The following is a 19,453-nucleotide window of genomic DNA, read 5'->3' as shown; positions in this document are numbered from 1 at the left end:
ATTGTAAGAATAAAAGTTTTATTTTATAGAAGCCAATGTTTTACTATCTGGCCTGATTTTACTGTCCCCCACCTTCTCTCTTGAAGCTGGCATTTTGGTTGCTCCTCTAGATTGACATGTAGTAGCAGCTCTGCAGTAAACATTTTCCATGTGGCATACAGCAATGGGAGGAGGCCATTTAGCTCCTCAAACTAGGAACAAGAGTTCCTTCCTTCTTTGTTCTGCCATTCTATATGAACATTGCTGATCAGCAATCTCAATGGCATATTCTATATCCTCCCTGATGCCTTTAAAATCTAAAAATGTGTCTCTGTTTCAAACATATTCAGGAATCATCTGATCTCCACATTGTGTTCTGTAGTAGACAATTCCACAGGTTCACCACCATTTTACTAAAGAATATTTTCCTTACCTCCATTTTGAGTAGTGTATCCTGTAATCTGGGACTGTGCCCCCTGATTCTAGACTCCCCATCCAGAGGAAATGTCCTCTTTGCATCTCGTCTGTCAGCCCTATTAGAATTTAATACAGTTTTATCATATTCCATTTTAATTTTCTAAACTCTAATGAAAACAGGCCCCGTCGAACCAATCTGTCTTAAAGGACAGTCCTACTCTCCCTGGTATCAAACTGATGAACTTCTATAGCACTCCCTCTGTGGTAGGTGTAACCTTTCTTTGGTACAGTGATCAAAATTACGTACAATAGTCCAGATGGTGTCTTACCAAGTTCTTGTAGAATTGCAGTAAGAGACAGATTCATAGAATCCCTACAGTGGAAGCAGTCCTTTGAACCATCAAGTCCACACCAACCCTCTGAACAGGATCCAAACCAGATCCATTCCCTGCTACCCTATCCTTGTATCCTGCATTTCCAATGGCTAATCCACCAAGCCTTCACATCCCTGGACGCTATGGCCAATTTAGCATGGCCAATCCACTTAATCTGCACATCTTTGCACTGTGGGAGGAAACTTGAGTGCACAGCGGGAAACCCATGCAGAAATGGGGAGAATGTGCAAACTCCATACAACCACCCAACGTCAAAGTAGAGACCTCATCACTACTCATCAGGTCCCTGGTGCTGTGAGGCAGCGTTGCTAACATCTGGGTCACTGTGCTATTCCAAATTGGAGCCTATTTGTGTCATTCTATGGGATCATGTTACTACAAATACCCAGCTATCCCCACGTTCCTTAATGTCACAAAAATCAAACCAACATGAAGCAACTACTACAGTTACTGGGAATTTGAAATAAAAAGTGAATATTGAAAATGCTCAGCAGTTCAGACAACATCAATGGAGAGAGTAACAGAATGAATGTTTCAGATTGGCCACCTTTCAAAAGTGAGGGAAACAAAAGTAAGTAACTTTGGTCAGTTGGTTTAACATTTTTCATTGGGGGGAAAAATGCTAGAGTCTATTAAAAAAATGTATTAGCTGAGCATTTAGAAATGCATAATATGATCAGCAGTCAGAATAGTTTCATGAAGAAACCATGCCTAACAAATTTATTCGATCTTTTTGAGGAGATACAGAGCAGGATAGAAAAAAGGGAGGCAATAGATGTGATGTATTTGGATTTCCAAAAGCCATTCAATAAGCCACTGCCCATAAATGATTCTATGATTCTATAAAGCCACATAATAAGTTAAAAGCCCATGACATTGGGTGTAGTCAACCCTATTTTTGTAGCTGTGGGTAACAGCAACGTGCAGATGAACTGGAGCTGAGTTATCATTTACAAATGAGGCTTTTGGACTAGTGAACAGTTATCAATGACAAAGATCCTCACCCTGGCATGATTTGTGATTGTTTGTTAGTGAGCTGAACAGCTTAGGTTGCAGGAAACAAAATAAAGGATTGGCTAACTAAAAGAAGACAGTGGGTTTGAATAAGAGGAGCAATTTCAGGATGGCAACCTGTAACTAATGGAGTGCCAAAGGGATCTGGGCTGGAGCCACAATGATTTACAATATATTATTGACTTGGACAACAAAAGTGAATATATTATTACCAAGTTTGCAGGCGGGAGGGTAAAGACCATAATATTTGGAAAAGGAGTAGGTTGTTTGGCCCCTTAAGCATTCATTAGGATCATAGATGATCTGATACTTCTTACATCCACTAAGTGGTAAGGAAAACACTGTAAATATCTTGTTTTTCTTCACTTTTTGTATTTTTTAGTGGACTGAATGAAGTAACTATTTTGAAATCTTACTATTTCAAGGATGACTGCACATTTTAAAACCAAGGAATTTGATATCTTTCTGTGAACCCTGTTTTTTGTAGCTGTGGGTAACAGCAATGTGCAGATGAACTGGAGCTGAGTTATCATCTACAAATGAAGCTGATCGGCTTTTGGACTAGTGGTCAGTTATCAATGACAAAGATCCTCACCCTGCCATGATTTGTGATTGGTTGTTAGCTAGTTGAACAGCTTAGGTTGCAGGAAACAAAATATTTCTTTCTCAGTTCTCTGCAATAAGTCACTTTAAACCTGATAAAGCCAGCTTATTTTTCTTTCAGCATGTGCTACAGTCTATGCCTTTGAATTAGATAAGTCAAAGATCTTTAAGAAGTGAAACAGCCACCCCATGCCTCTTGCAAATCAGTGGAAACATTTGGAAAAAGGCTAAGGAGAAACCTTTGAATCAGCAAAAACCAACTCAACAGACCTTGTGAACAAAGACTATGAAAATGTCTTCCCCTGTTTTCTCTCCATTCATTTTTTTCCCCGTTTTATCTGTCTGTCTGTGAGAAAGGTGAGTTTATAATGGGTTAAGAGCTTCAATTTTTAGAGTTCAATTAATTTAATAGTTCATCTGTAGCTACAATGTAATGACCAGTAATAAATGAAAATCTTGTTCAGTATGGAAACCTGGTGTATATATTTTACAAAGCCGGGTCTGAAAATGTGGACAGAAATTACTACCCTTGTTGACGTTTTGTTATTTTTATTGTTTTTAATCAATTTTGAACTCTGAGTTGGAAATGACTTGTGTACTTTGGGACAGCTTGTGGTAAAAGGAAAAAAAATCAAACAAAACAAACTTTTGTGAGGCAAGACCTGGAGACTAATTGCAGACGGAGCTTTGATTAAAAGGGTTCTGACTCGCACAGTAACCCCAGGAAGCGTATTGAGTTTAAACACAGCCGAAGTTGACTATTAAAGAGGGCAGGATGTAGGGATTGGCCAGCATATATTGCTCATTCATGGTTGCCCTGGGAAAGGTGGTCGTGATCTGACTTCTTGAACAGTTGCAGTCCATATTAGTAGGTTGACCCACAATGGTCAAAGGAGGGAATTCCAGGATTTTGACCTGGTGACAGTGAAGGAACAGCAACATGTTTCTGAGTCAGGTTGGAGGGTAACTTAGAGTGGGACTTACAGGGGGTGATGTTCCCATAAAGCCTTGTCATTCTAGATGGAAGTGCTTGTGGGTCTGGAAGGTGCCTGTTGAAGGATCTTTAGTGAATTTTTGCAGTGCATCTTGTAGATACTACACACTGCTGTACTGAGATTTGGTGGTGGAAGGAGTAGATGTTTGTGGATGTTTTGCCAATCAATCAAGCTGGGTGTCACTGAGCAGATTTTTTCTGAGTAGGTGCTGCTTGATAGCACTGTTGATGACATCTTCCATCACTTTTAGATTGATGAAGCGGTATTTGGCCAGGTCGGATTTGCCCTGCTTTTTGTGTGCAGGACCTGGGCAATTTTCCACATTGTTAAGTAGATGCCACTGCTTGTAACTATGCTGCAAGAACTTGGTTATGGTGCAGCAAGTTCTAGAGCCCAAGTCTTCGGGACTATTGATGGAATATTAGGATCTATAGCCTTTGCAGAATCCAGTGCCTACAACCATTTCTTGCTATCATATGAAGTGAATCAAATTGGGTGAAGACAGTTATCTGTAATGCTGGGACTACTGGAGGAGGCTGAGATGGATCATCCATTTCACACTTCTGGCTGAAGATTGCTGTCAACATGCCTTATATTTTTCATTTATGTGCTGGGCTCTTCCATCATTGAAGATGAGGATATCTGTGGAGTCTTATCCTCTAGCGGGTTGTTTTAATTGCCCACCACCATTCATGACTGGTTGTGGCAGGATTGCAGACCCTAGATCTGATCTGTTGGATTTAGGATACAAAGAACAAAGAACAAAGAAAATTACAGCACAGGAACAGGCCCTTTGCGCCCTCCAAGCCTGCGCCGATCGAGATCCTCAGTCTAAGCCTGTCATCTATTTTCTAAGGTCCATATCCGTTTGCTCCGTGCCCATCCATGTACCTGTCCAGATACATCTTAAAAGACACTATCATGTCTGCGTCTACCACCTCCTCTGGTAATGCATTCCAGACACCCACCACCCTCTGCGTAAAGAACTTCCCACGCATATCTCCCTTAAACTTTCCTCCTCTCACTTTGAACTCATGACCCCTAGTAATTGAGTCCCCCACTCTGGGAAAAAGCTTCTTGCTATCCACCTTGTCTATACCCATCACGATTTTGTAGACCTCAATCAGATTCCCCCCTCAATCTCCGTCTTTCTAATAAAAATAATCCTAATCTACTCAACCTTTCTTCATAGTTAGCGCCCTCCATACCAGGCAAAATCCTGGTGAATCTCCTCTGCACCCTGTCCAAAGCATCCACATCCTTTTGGTAATGTGGTGAACAGAACTGTATGCAGTACTCTAAATGTGGCCTAACCAAAGTCTTATACAACTGTAACGTGGCCTGCCAAATCTTGTACTCAATACCCCGCCCAAAGAAGGAAAGCATGCCGTATGACTTCTTGACCACCCTATTGACCTGCATTGCCACCTTCAGGGAACAAAGGACCTGAACACCCAGATCTCTCTATACATCAATTTTCCCCAGGGCTTTTCCATTTACTGTATAGTTCGCCCTTGAATTTGATCTTTCAAAACACATCACCTCGCATTTGCCCAGATTGAACTCCATCTGCCGTTTATCTGCCCAACTCTTCAATCTATCTATAATATGCTGTAATCTCTGACAGTCCCCTTCACTATCTGATACTCCACCAATTTTAGTGTCGTCTGCAAACTTGCTAATCAGACCACGTACACCTTCCTCTAAATCACTTATGTATATCACAAGTAACAGTGGTCCCAGCACAGATCCCTGTGGAACACCACTGGTCACAGGTCTCCAATTTGAGAAAACCCCTTCCACTACTACTCTCTGTCTCCTGTTGCACAGCAGTTTTTATCCATCTAGCTAGCACACCCTAGACCCCGTGTGACTTCACTTTTTCCATCAGTCTGCCGTGGGGAACCTTATCAAACGCCTTACTGAAGTCCATGGATATGACATCTACAGCCTTTCCCTCATCAATCAACTTTGTCATGTCCTCAAAGAATTCTATTAAGTTTGGTAATACATGACCTTCCCTGCACAAAACCATGTTGTCTATCACTGATAAGCCTATTTTCTTCCAAATGGGAATACAGCCTTTCCTTCAGTATCTTTTCCAGCAGCTTCCCTACCACTGACGTCAGGCTCACCAGTCGATAATTACCTGGATTATCCCTGCTACCCTTCTTAAACAAGGGGACAACATTAGCAAATCTCCAGTCCTCCGTGACCTCGCCCGTGTCTAAGGATGCTGCAAAGATATCTGTTAAGGCCCCGGCTATTTCCTCTCTCACTTCCCTCAACAACCTGGGATAGATCCCATCCGGACCTGGGGACTTGCCCACCTTCATGCCATTTAGGATACCCAACACTTCCTCCCTCCTTATGCCGACTTGATCTAGAGTAATCAAACATCTATCCCTAACTTCAATATCTGTCATGTCCCTCTCCTTGGTGAATACTGATGCAAAGTATTCGTTAAGGATGTCACCTATTTTCTCTGACTCAATGCATAACTTTCCTTCTTTGTCCTCTAAGTGGGCCAATCCTTTCTCTAGTTACCCTGTTGCTCTTTATATATGAATAAAAGGCTTTGGGATTTTCCTTAACCATGTTTGCTAACAATATCTCATGTCCCCTCTTAGCCCTCTTAATTCCTTATTTCCAACTTGCCTTACATTCCCGACATTCTTCCAAAGCTTCATCTGTCTTCAGTCGCCTAGACCTCATCTATGCTTCCTTTTTCCTCTTGGCTAGTCTCACAATTTCACCTGTCATCCATGGTTCCCTAATCTTGCCTTACCTATTCCACATTTTCACAGGAACATGTCTCTCCTGCACACTAATCAAACTCTCTTTAAAAGCCTCCCACATATTAAATGTGGATTTACTCTCAAACAGTTTCTCCCAATCTACATTCCCCAGATGGTGCCGAATTTTGTATAGTTGGCCTTCCCCCAGTTTAGAACTCTTCTTTTAGGACCATTCTCATCTTTGTCCATCAGTATCGTAAAACTTACGGAATTGTGGTCACTATTTCCAAAGTAGTCCCCTACTGTAATTTCAACCACCTGGCCAGTCTCATTCCTCAACACCAGGTCCACTATGGCACCTTCCCGAGTTGGACTACATACATACTGCTCTAGAAAACCCTCATGGACACACCTTACAAATTCTGCTCCATCTTGACCCCTAACACTAAGTGAGTGAATCTCAGTCAATGTTGGGAAAGTTAAAATCTCCCATCACCACCACCCTGCTGCTCCTACACCTTTCCATTATCTGTTTACATATTTGTACCTCTACCTCACGCTTGCTGTTGGGACGCCCGTAGTACAGCCCCAATATTGTTATTCCACCCTTCCTATTTCTGAGTTCTGCCCATATTGCCTCACTGCTTGAGTCCTCCATAGTGCCCTCCTTCAGTACAGCTGTGATATCACCTTTGACCAGTATTGCAACTCCTCCACCCCTTTTACCTCCCTCTCTATCCCGCCTGAAGCATCGATATCCTGGGACAACTAGTTGCCAGTCATGCCCTTCCCTCAAACAAGTCCCAGTAATAACAATAACATCATACTCCCAGGTGCCGACCTACTACATTCTCATGCTAAAACAATTGCACCTCAGACCACCTGCCCCTTTGTGTTCAACATCTACTCCCCGACTGCTATTCCCTTTAGTCACGTTGACTCCATTATCTAGTTCCCTACAGGCTTTAGTTACCACCTCCTTTCTGTCTAATATTTGGTTCCTATTCCCCTGCCACATTAGTTTAAACCCTCCCCAACAGTGTTAGCAAAATCACCCCCAAGGATATTTGTTCTAGTCTGGCCCAGGTGTAGACCGTCCAATTTGTAATAGTCCCACCTTCCCCAGAACCGGTCAAAATGTCCCAAAGATCTGAGCCCCTCCCTCCTGCATCATCTCTCAAGGCATGCATTCATCCTAGCTATTCTTTCATTTCTGCTCTGACTAGCACATGGCACAGGTAGCAGTCCTGAGATTACTACCTTTGAGGTCCTACTTTTTAACTTGGCTCCTAACTCCCTAAATTCTGCTTGTAAGGCCTCATCCCGTTTTCTACCGATATCGTTGCTGCCTATATGCACCATGACAACTGGCTGTTCGCCCTCTCCCTTCAGAATGTTCTGCAGCCGATCTGACACATCCCTGACCCGTGCACCTGGGAGGCAACAAACCATTCAGAAGTCTCGTTTTTGACTGCAGAACCGTCTATCTACTCCCCGTACAATCAAATCCCCTATGACTATAGCCCTTCGACTCTTTTTCCCACCGTTCTGTACAGCAGAGCCAGCCACAGGTGCCATGAACCTGGCTACTGCTGCCTTTCCCTGGTGAGCCATCTCCCCCAACAGTATCCAAAATGGTATACCTGTCTTGGAGGGAGATGACCACAGGGAACACCTGCACTGCCTTCCTGCTCTTCCTCTGCCTTTTGGTCACCCATTCCCTTTCTCCCTCAACAATCCTAATCTGCGGTGTGACCAACTTGCTAAACGTGCTATCCATGACCCCCTCAGCATCACGTATGCTCCAAAGTGAGTCCTTCCGCAGCTCCAGAGCCGTTATGTGGTCTAACAAGAGCTGCAGCTGGACACACTTCCTGTATGTGAAGGAGTCAGGGACATCAGCCCTGTCCCTGAGCTCCCACATTGAGCAGGAGGAGCATTTTGAGGATCTCTCAGTTCTGCCTAAAATTGTTGCTTATGCTGTTTGGCGTGCAAGTGGTCCTGCTTGGTGGCTTCACCAGGTTGACCACATTTTCAGGTATGCCTGGCAATGCTCTTGGCATGTCCTCCTGCCTTCTCCATTTAACTAGAGTTGATCACTGGCTTGAGTGGAGGATATGCTAGGCCGTGAGGTAACATATTGTTGTGGAGTATAATTCTGCCGCTGTTGATGGCCCACAGTGCCTCATGGATGGCCAGTCTTGAGCTGCTAGACCTGTTTGTCATCTGTCCCACAAAGGGTTTTTATTTTAAATTGAAGGCAGGACATTGTCTCCACAAGGGCTGTCCAGTGGTCACTCTTACTGATACTGCCATGGACAGATGCATCTGCAGTTGGCAGATCGGTGAGGAAGAGATCAAGTATGTTTTTCCCTCTTGTGGACTCCTCACCAACTGCCAGTAGTTCAGCTATGTTTAGGATTCAACCAGCTCAATCAGTCGAGATGTTGTTGAGCCACTCTTGGTGGATGATGACAGCTCCACACAGAATACATTTTGTGCTCTTGCTGTCTTCAGCCTTGACAAATAAAGTTAAGGATAATCCAAAGAGATTCTACAAGCACATTAAGAGCAAGATAGCAACTAGAGAAAGTAGACACCTTAAAGATCAGAGGTCATCCTCGTGTTGAACCTCATGAAATAGGAGAGAAATTAAATGAATGTTTCACATCAGTTTTTACAGTGGAGAAAGGAATTGAGGCTAGAGAACTCAGGGAAACAAAATATTGATGTTTTGAAAACAGTTCACATTACAGAAGAGGAAGTGCTTACAAAATATAATGGTGGAAAGATCTCCAAAATCTGATCAAGTGTATCACATGAATTATATAGGAAGTTAGGGGGGAAATTGTGGGGCACCCAGCATAAATATTTCTATCATCTCATCTAGGAATACAGGTGAGGTGTTGAGTGACTGATTTTGTGAAGTTGGGTAAATATTTGTGGATTGGGAGGCAGAAAATTAGAAATCGGTGTTTCTAAAATGCTAGGGGCAGGGGAAGAAAGCATTGCGTGGTCCCTTTAAATGATCATGTGCTTTTTCTGAGCTTAAAGATTTAAAGTGGACGTCTGTGAGCAGAATTATGAAAGTTTGCAAGTACATGGACAACATCCAAATTGAAACATTTGCATCAAAAGGCTGTACAGTTAGCAGGCCAAGCAGAGATTTTACCAAGACAACAAGCTTTTGAATTTAGCCAATCAATTTGAAGCGGGCACTTAGGTACCAAATCCCAATTAAATTTAAATCTGATGGTTTTGACAACATAGGAACAACCCGATTGTAAGAAATATTTATAATGTCATCAAGGGTATAAAAAAGGGGAAGATGGACAAAGCCCCAGAGCTGACTGCCATCTGCCAGAGTTAACAAAGAGAATCGCTGGCTCTCACAGCCTCCTCTATATCTTAGGGAAAGCACCACCTAACTAACTATGGTACCCATGGCACAACGAGTTAACACTCCTGACGGAAGAATCAATGGGAAAGGCATTCTTGGGAGAAAAATTGACAGAAAAGGCACACATTCTGGGAGACACGTAACCTCACTGCAATTTCAAGAAACCAATTTATCATTATAAGTGGGGCTTCTATTGATTGGAACAATGTACCGTTAGAATTTTGGTTTATTCAGGAATTGTTCATCGTCAGAAGGAGTTTATTTGGTTTGTTAATAGCTTAGTTAATTTGTTTACTGTTAGAATTAGATAAATTGTTACTTGTTGATTTTAAGTGTCAGGAATTTGTTTTATTCGAACAACAAGAAGTTGCTAAAAGCAGGTTTCACCAGTTTTCACACCTTTCTTACAGATTATCAGTGAGGTGATCCTCTTTGGGTGTTTTGGCTTTAGTTCTCAGGGTTGGGGGGGTGGGGTGTTGTCAAGCTCCGCTTTATAACACCGGAGAGTGGCAAATGTCACACCTTTGGTTATGAAGGGATGTAAGAAGCATGGGAACTATCGACTTGTGAGTCTGACTTTGGTGGTAAGTTGTTGGAAGTGATTCTGAAAGATAGGATTTATACGCATTTGGACAAGTAGGGAATGATTAGGGATAGTCAGCATTTTCTATGCAAGGGAAAACATGTCTCAAGCTTGATTTGAGTTTTTTGAGGAAATAACCAAGAACATTGACAAGGGCAAAGGGTAGACATTGTTCACTTGAACTTTTCTACAGCCTTTTTGACAAGGTTCCACATCAGTACTCCTCCATGTTGAGCAACTCTTGGAGAAAATAGAGTCAGAACCATACAGGAAAGACCCTTTGGTCCAACCAGGCTTTTTAGAGTAAAAATTGAGGACTGGCAAGGCAACTCCCTCCTGACTGTTTAGCACTGCACCACATCTGTTGGGTCAGTCTTGCTAGTTGGACAGGGCGGCATGGTGGTTCAGTGGTTAGCACTGCAGCCTCACGGTGCCAGAGACCTGGGTTCGATTCCAGCCTCGGGTAACTGTCTGTGCAGAGTTTGCACATTCTCCCAGTGTCCGCGTAGGTTTCCTCCGGGTGCTCCGGATCCCTCCCAGAGTCCAAAGATGTGCAGGCTAGGTGGATCAGCCATGCTAACTTGCCCGTAGTATTCAGGGGTGTGGGGGTTATAGGGGGATGGGTCTGGGTGGGCTGCTCCAAGGACCTATTTCCACACTATAGGTAATCTAATCTAATCTTAAAAAAAACACAGGACTGACGATGGCATTGTTTGCAAGGTATGATTCTGTGAGTATGACTATATCAGGCTGTTGCTTAGCTAGTCGGAGATAGCTCCCCCAATTTTGGCACTAATCCCCAGATGCAAGAACTTTGCAGAGTCAACAGGGCTGTTTCTGCCATTTTTTCAGGCATCTTGGTCAAAGCCAGGTGGTCCATCAATTCCTATGTTGAGACTTCGTAGCGATTGATACAACTGATTGGCTTTCTAGGCCATTTCAGAGAGCAGTTGAGAGTCAACCACATTGCTAAGAATCTGGAGTCACATGAAGGCAGATCAGGTGAGGATAGCAGATTTCCCTTCCTGAAGGGCTTTAGTGAACCAGATGAATTTTTCCATAATTGGTAATTATTTCATGATCACCAGTATATGAATTCAATAAGGAAAATCTAGAGTTCAAGTTCTGTTATCTGCCATGGTGGGATTCGAATCCAGGTCCCCAGAACATTACACTACTCGTCTAGAAACTCAGCTTAATGCTAGATCATCACCTCCCCACTCCTGGATATACTTGGGGGGGGGGGGGGGGGGGGGGGGGGGGAAGAGAGAGAGAGAGAGAGAGAGAGAGAGAGAGAGAGTAAGGGAATTCGAAGGTAGTTGACCTCCCTTGAATCTGCTGCCCTTGTTCTTCTAGATGGTAGTGGTCATGGGTTCTCTAAGTGCCATCTTAAGGGGCCTCAGTGATTTTCTTAAGTGCATCTTGTACATACTACACACTGAAACAAGTTTAAGTCTGAGCATTGCTTAATTTGGAGTCGATGTAGCAACACATGGTAGTTTAAGTAACTGTGATGTGCGCAGATAAGATTCTGGCAGGCAAGTGTAGGCTGATGTCTACAGAGGATGAAAAGTGAAGGTATTTGACAACTGTGACTGAAATCCCGGCTACACAAAGGGAAGGACTAAAGACAAGTATGTGGACAAAGATGACAGGCTCATATTTCCATGGAAAAGCTGGTGAAACTTGCAAGCCGATGTTGGGTGAGCCTTATAGAGAAAATGATACAGAACTGGAGTACAGCCGGACATCGCCAGTGCATATGCAATGCAGCTCCCATTGTCTTCAGATAACATGCACGATGCCAGCAGAACATAAAACTTAATATTAAGTTTAGTGTCATGCAGATCACCTGACACCTTAACTGCCAGATACAATTACACTGCAGATCTTTACGATGCAGTGAAAACCTCAGTTTGTTTCACATCAGAACAGTGAACCTAAATGCTTTGACTCTGGGTGCCATTACACTAAAAACTCTGCAATACAGAATGAAGTCAAAATTACTTTGAAACAAATCAAAATACGGGTTATGGCATCTTCATTTTAACTTCACTGCTTTACCAGATCTCTCAAAACGTTATTCTTGTGCTCCCCTACTAATGGCGGTAGGCACAATTACACATGTTACCTGGCTGCCATTTTAAATGCTGCCACTTTTTCCTGCATTGGGATCACAGTCCGTACACTTATGATAACACAACTGTGTATCAGTGTATGGCATAAACCATCTAATTGACACTCCTCTGCACAGGACATTGAGCTTCATACTGTTACCTAATCACGAACTTCAAGCCACACTAAAGAATCTAAACCACTCAGGACTTCCAATAGTCCCACAAAGCATCTGCTAATGTTGACCCATGTGAATGCACTGTCTTTTTTTCAGGTAAAGCACACAGGTTATGTGGATATTTGAAAACAGATTTATTAACCAACAGACCACCTTTAGGTAAAGACAGGCAGGAGAAAGCAATGTACAAACAAATTAAAACAGATCAAATGTTGTATAAAAGCTTCATTTCTTCCACACAAAAGTTTTATCCATTGAAACACTTAAAAAACATTTCAACAAAAGGAATTTTAAAAGCCATCTTCCCCTCATGTAGGTAAAAGGCATCGCTGATGCCCATCTGGTAACTGCTGTAAATTTCTGTGGAACAGTTTTGTCGCCTCACCACACACTAGTTTTATCGGCTTTGTTCAACTATAAGAAAGAAAACATGAACATGTTAAGAATCTACTCTATCAAACAGAGGGGAAAAATCAAAATCATTCTCTGAAAACCACAACTGAATTGAGCAACCTCAGCAGTACAGCCCCAATCTGTTAATGTTTTGCTACCTGTTAACTACGATTAAAAAGATTGTAAAATGGCAATATACACTTCTATAACTGAAAAATCTCTACAGCTGAAACTTCTATCACAGCTTCATCAGCAAAATCAATAAACCCTGTTACTGTTAGCGGTTGGATTTGTCCAATCTGTATAAAGATTTGTGTCCCACAATAGTTACATTGCCTTTGGTATAAGTTCCACAATGTATAGATTTGACAAGTCCAACCACTAACAGTAATCTGAAAGACAAGTCTGGAGAATTCTTTTGCAACTTATTTGTAGAACACTACATCATGCTGTTAAGGATAAAGCTATGTTAAATTTAGCATTGTATAGCTCTGTTAATTAATAACCTGATAGTAAAAGTTATCTATTACAATTGAATTTCCTACTTAAATTTCAAAGCTTATAAACTTGAGCCCAAAAAAACAAAAAATTTAAGCAAAGCCAATGCCAATTACCTAACTTTGTGGGGAGAGCTGGCTAAGTTCAATTAGGCAGATAGCAAAAAAAAGTAGTGGGTTCAAAGGAAAATATGTAAAATATTAAAAAAATATAACTGACAAAACTCAACAATTCTCCAGCAAGACACATACACCCATTGCTCACTAGGGAAGTTAAGCATAGCACAAGATTAGAATAGGCTTTATAACAGGGGTACTCTTCCTATCCCTGGGCCAGGTGGTCTGGGTTCAAGTCACTTCACTGATTTGCAAAGTCTAGTAAGCCAGAGGATTGGAGTTTTAGAAACCAGTAAAACACTATCAAAAGGGGAAAAATTAGAATGAGTAAAGTAGCCAGAAGAGTAAGCAAGGATAAACTGCTTTTACGAGTATATGAAAAGGAGAGTGTGAGGTAAATTTTTTGCAGAGGTAATGTCAGGTGAATCATCAGGTATCTGTCCTTCACACTGGCAGACAAGAGCACATTAAAAACAGACAGCATCCAAGTAACGTATCAAAATATCTCTGGAAATTAAAAAAAGAGACCAGGAAGATAAGGTAGCTAGCCAACTGGATTCAAAATTGGCCTGAAGGTAGAAAACAGGCTGGTGGGTAGACGGTTGTTGTTCAGGCTGGAAGTCTGCAAACAGCGGCGAGATGCAAAGATCGACTTGTTTCCCCTGGAGAGTAGGACGAGGGGTGGCCTTATAGAGGCTTTGAAATCTTGAGAGGCATAGATAAGGTAAAAAGCAAAGGGCTTTTCCCCAGGTTAAGGGGAAGAGCTAGACGGCATTGATTTAAAGTGAAACGTGTGTTAGCGTGCGTGCACTTGTGTGTTTGTGTGTACGCGCACGTGGTGGGGGGGAGAATTTAAAAGGGACCTGGGGGCAACATCTTCCATACAGAGACAGAGATGTATATATGAAATTAACTACCAGGGAAAAAGTGGTACAGGCAAGTTCATTTACAGCATCAAAAGACATTTGGACAGGTACATGAATAGGAAAGGTTTAGAGGCATATAGGGTAAACACAGGCAAATCGGATTTGTCCTGTTTAGGAAATTTGGTTGGCATGGACGAGTTGGGCTGAAGAGTCTGTCTCTGCACTGTATGATTCCATGACTCTTCAATATTTCTACTCAGGAAAGGAATAGACAAGCAGGGAGCCATAGATCTGTCATCAGTAAAATGGTGCAATTGATTAAGGATGCCTGGTGTAGGCTCTTTGATCAGACAGAGTCAACACGTTTAGACATTGGTGACTGAGAAGGTTCCATGACCAATATTTCACAATCTGCTAACATCAAATTAGAATTTGGTCATTATTGTATCATAGTTTTTAAAATTTTGCTGTCTACATTTAGGTTGCTGTTCCCTGTATTACGACAGTGATTGCACTGCTAATCATCAACAATGTCTTGGGGTGCACACAGACATTAGAAACAAGCAGGATCGTCCAATCTTCATTTAAGAGTACATCCCTCAGCATTTTCACCTTTGGGAAGCAAGCAGCTCATAACAAGACCAAATATTCACTGAAACAAATGAGCCTTGATAAATTGAGGAATTGAATCAATTTCCTTTAACAAATATTTAAAAACTAATAATTTTATTCCACTCCTAGCTTTGCCCTCTCCCCACCTCCAACAACAAAAACCTACTTGATTATTTCAAGTCACCATCAGACATGTACCCATGCCTAATGGAACTGCTCTCAACACTATTTCACCTTGTCACCTCCTTAAAGATCCATCATCAGCTTTCCAATCACCACCCCGCTCTCTCTCACACACTCCCTCCACCACAAACACCACACTCTCTGGAGGAGAGTTTGTTTTGAAATCAAAAATGTACTGTCACCATGAGAAAACCCAAAGCTTGGTACGTACTGTAGGTGGAAATGTCGATTTCATCCGGCAGTTCGGCAACATTGACCTCAAATCGATCCTGAACATCATTGAGTACTTTAGCATCTGTTTCATCAGACACAAAGGTAATTGCCAAACCCTTTGTCCCAAACCTACCAGCACGAGCAACCTATAGGCAGAAAGGACACAGAAGACATTATAAATTTATTCTGAAAACTAAAGTAACTTGGTGGGTTTAAACATAGGTCACCAACTAAGACACAGAGATGTAAACAGCATTCCCTAGTACACACAGGGATTTGCCAGAATAGTGTAATTCTAGTGAAATAGTGAACAGTGAAACACTTCCCAGAATATCAAACTTGTGCACCCTCAAAATAGCACTCCCATATATCCTTGCGTTATTAACACCGTCCAGGGAGTGCTGACAGCTCTTGTTCAATTTGTAGAGCTGCTGAAAAGTGCAACTATCTGGTGGAGATACCTAGTTTTGATCAGATGTCCTCTCACATCCAGATTCAAATGAATGTTAACCTCCTGCACAAAACATTAACTTTCTGTTGACTTTAAGTATTTGGACTGAACAGTTTCTTTTTCCACGGATGCTGCAAGCCTGCTGAGTATCTCTCTGGCATTTTGTTTCATTAACATTCTTTTGCTCTCTCAAACTGAGAAACTTGCAGTTCATATTCCCCTATTTCTGTTAGCCTTTCTAGTGTTTAATATTATGGTAGGACAGAACTTGCTGAAAAACAGTATTTTTGAAAATGGCTGGCAGTTAACTGCCAACCACTAATGGATGCGTCACCCATGGCAATACCTCCACCAGAATCCATTTGCTAATCATCACTTTCCTCTAATACAGCATGGGTGGCTCAGTTGGTTAGCATTGCTGCCTCAGTGCCAGGAGCCCAGGTTTGATACCAGCCTCAGGTGACTGTGTGGTGTTTGCACATTCTTTCCAAGTCTGTGTGGGTTTCCTCTGGGTACTCCGTTTCCTCCCACAGTCCAAAAGAAAAAGTGCAGACCAGGTGGCTTGGCCATGCTAAATTGTCCGTAGTGTTCGAGATATGTAGCTTAGGTGAATTGTTGGGGGATGGGTCGGGTGGGACCCAAGGAGTGGTGTGGCCTTGTTGGGCTGAAGGGCCTGTTTCCACATTGTAGGGATCCTATGATTCAAAGTTAATAGCTCTCCCCATGCAATAATATTCTTGAGCACTGACTCGATAAGTGCAAAATGAAAAACAAATGCCTTTTCATTCAGCAATCTTTTAGTATTTGTATTTTCTCATTTGTTGTCTACGAACAAAAGTCAAGTGGGAGAAAGCTGGGGCTGAGTTGAATTGAGTAAGAAATTATATGGGTTTTAGAACCATATGTTATATGTTTTGTAGACATTCAACAAGTTCTAATAGGTTTAAAGTCAAAAATTGGTAATCAACCAAAGTTTTATTGAAGTGAAATCTTACCCTGTGCAGATACGTGTCAGAGTCCTCAGGCATATCATAGTTGAAAACAATATTCACTCGCTCAATGTCCATACCTCGACCAAACAGGTTTGTTGCTACCAAGATACGTCTCTGAAAATCCTTAAACTGCTGGTAACGAGACAATCTGAGAGAGAAAGGTAGGAAGGAATGGTATGAAGGAATGGCTAGAAAAAAAGCTTCCGCAAAAGCCTATTGATCTCACAAACATTAAGTGAAAACACCACCAGAATCCTGTGTCAGGATCAAGGTAGTTTTGAGAAAACTCCTGCAATACAAACCTTTCTTCCTGTGCCATTCCTCGATGGATAGCGATAGCTGGGAAGTTCTGCTCTACCAGCAGCTGTGCAAGTGCCACACAGCGCTGTACTGACTTCACAAAGATCACCACCTGTAAAGCAGAAGGCACATCAGCATTAAATGTGCATGCAGACTTTGGAGACTGCTGTTCTTCCACTTTTAGGGGTTACTTATCAGATAGCTCCAAAACTAAACCCCTGATTCCACAGGGTGAAATCAAAAGGCAACATGCTGGTTCAGTGGTTAGTACTGCTATCTCGATGCACCAGGGACGGGATTGATTCCACCCTCGGCGACTGTGTGCAGCCTGCACGTTGTCCCCAAGCTTATGTGGGTTTCCTCTGGGTGCTCCAGTTTCCTCCCAGGTTAACTGGCCATACTAAATTGCCCATAGTGTCTAGGGTGTGCAGTGTGGGTGTAGGTGGATAATCTTTGGAGGGACGACGTGGACTCAATGGGCTGAATGGCCTGCTTTCACAGAATAGGAGTTCTATGAAATTAAAAAAAGCAAAATACCATGGATATTGGAAATCTGAAATAAACACAGTGCTGGAGAAACTCAGTTGATCTGGAAGCATATGTGGAGAGAGAAACATCAATAATGTTGAGAGTCTGGAACAACTTAAGAGTCACACTGAACTCAGCATGAACTCAGTTGAGGAGTTGCTCCAGATGTGAAACATTTCTTTCTCCACATATGCCTTCAGATCCACCAAGTTTCTCCAGCACTGCTTTTAAATCACTGCCTCTATTTGGTTGTGGGTGCAGCAGTACGTGCATCATCAGGGTGAAAAACACTGAGGCACATCCCATTCTGCTCCAACCACAACAGGGCCTCTCCAGAACAGGGCATGGGCCTTGCACCAATATCTGCAGAGAGAGTGGGCAGCTGACTTGGACATTATCCATGAAAGCAAATGTCACTGCCCCGATTCTGTTAAAGCACCAGCAGAATTTGGATAGGTGCCAACCACACAGTAACCTTGTAGCAAAGCTCTCTGCATATCGAGTCAGGGGCCAATATCTGGTTGGACAGTAACTAAAAGCAGAGCGGAATAATCGTTGCTGTTCAAATGAGGATGGGGAGGGAAAGGGAGGTAGAAGGATCAGTGCTGGGTGCACCGAAATTCATAATTTACATCAGCAATTTGGACGTGGATCAACTATCCCAATACCAAATGTTTCAAACACCAAGCCTGGGCAGTCAAGGGGCAAAGAATCTTAACAGGAAAATGGTGTAGGAACGACAATGACATACTTTGTTAACAACAAACCACCTATATTTTGAAAGCAAAAGGGTGCAAGGATTTTAGGGATACAGATGAACAAACTATTTGGAACATATTTTGTTTCGGATGTTAGTTAAACTGAGACTGAACATTCCTAATATAAATGTGATCATTTGAGGGGTTCAAAATTGTGTCAGCTATATTATAGAGATAGTTTCCTCTGATAGTAGAACCAGAACAGGTATAACCTTAAAATTCTGAAAATGTCCACTCAGGGATGATATTAACAAACAGGATCTCATACATGGTAATATAAATGTGGAATACTCTCCCAAAATAACTGTTGTTATTTTGTGTCAGGTATCAATGGGTGGCAAAACAGGAGAATTAATCATTACACAATTATGGAACATCTGCTGACCTCACACAACTCTGCCCCTTAGTAGTCACCTCGCCAATTCATAGTTCATACCTCCTGGTCTTGGGTATTTACCAACACAAGCCACTATCTTTAAAAGAATGTAATACAAACCTGATTGATCAGGAAGGCGGCAACGGTTAAATATTACCTGTACCTCTGCAAAAAGCTCAAAATGCCATCAGATTCTCATTCAATAGCGTCTCACCTGATTAAACTCCAGGACGTCAAGTAAATCAAACAGCTTGCGATTCTTCTCATTGTCCTTTAGCTTAACATAATATTGCTGCAATCCATGGAGTGTCAGCTTAGTCTCATCATCAACAAACACCTCCATGGGCTAAATGAGAGAGAAAAACCAGAAATATGTGATATTTCATGAACTAATAGCACTTTCTGGGACCATTTACATTATGGATCATGCTGGAGACCACTCAGTCTACCTGGGATTAAACCTATCACCCACAGTATTCAACTGATTTTGGGTTTAGCCTCAACTGCTCTGCATGGAAATCAATTCAGTGAGGTCATTGCTTTTCATGTAAACAACTTCCAGATGTTAGTCAAGTTTCATTTTTCTGTCCTTCTGCCCTGAGGAAGGAGCCAAGCTCCAAAAGCTTGCGTTTTTCAAATAAACCTGTTGGACCTTGATTTTTGACCTTGTCCACCCCAGTCCAACACTAGCATCTCCACATCAGAGCTTATCCTTAGATAAGTGCACAGTGCTTAGAATATTCTGACTGG

General features: G+C 42.1%; 1 protein-coding gene across 1 annotated transcript in view; it reads right to left on the bottom strand.

Annotated features, from left to right (window-relative positions):
- Positions 1 to 12,527: 12,527 nt before the first annotated feature.
- Positions 12,528 to 19,453, bottom strand: part of LOC125447533 (ATP-dependent RNA helicase DDX39A) — a 37,527-nt gene continuing 30,601 nt past the window's right edge. The window contains exons 7-11 of the mRNA XM_048522004.2: positions 18,918 to 19,049; positions 17,044 to 17,153; positions 16,745 to 16,889; positions 15,297 to 15,444; positions 12,528 to 12,831 (exon numbers count right to left, since the gene is read on the bottom strand). Coding sequence (XP_048377961.1) covers positions 12,815 to 12,831; positions 15,297 to 15,444; positions 16,745 to 16,889; positions 17,044 to 17,153; positions 18,918 to 19,049 — 552 coding nt within the window. The 3' untranslated portion in view covers positions 12,528 to 12,814. The remainder of the gene's footprint in view (positions 12,832 to 15,296; positions 15,445 to 16,744; positions 16,890 to 17,043; positions 17,154 to 18,917; positions 19,050 to 19,453) is intronic.

The sequence above is a fragment of the Stegostoma tigrinum genome, chromosome 35 (assembly GCF_030684315.1).
Source record: "Stegostoma tigrinum isolate sSteTig4 chromosome 35, sSteTig4.hap1, whole genome shotgun sequence".
Classification (NCBI taxonomy): Eukaryota; Metazoa; Chordata; class Chondrichthyes; order Orectolobiformes; family Stegostomatidae; genus Stegostoma; species Stegostoma tigrinum.
Note: the sequence above shows the minus strand (reverse complement) of the source record. Positions and strands in the feature narration are given on the sequence as shown.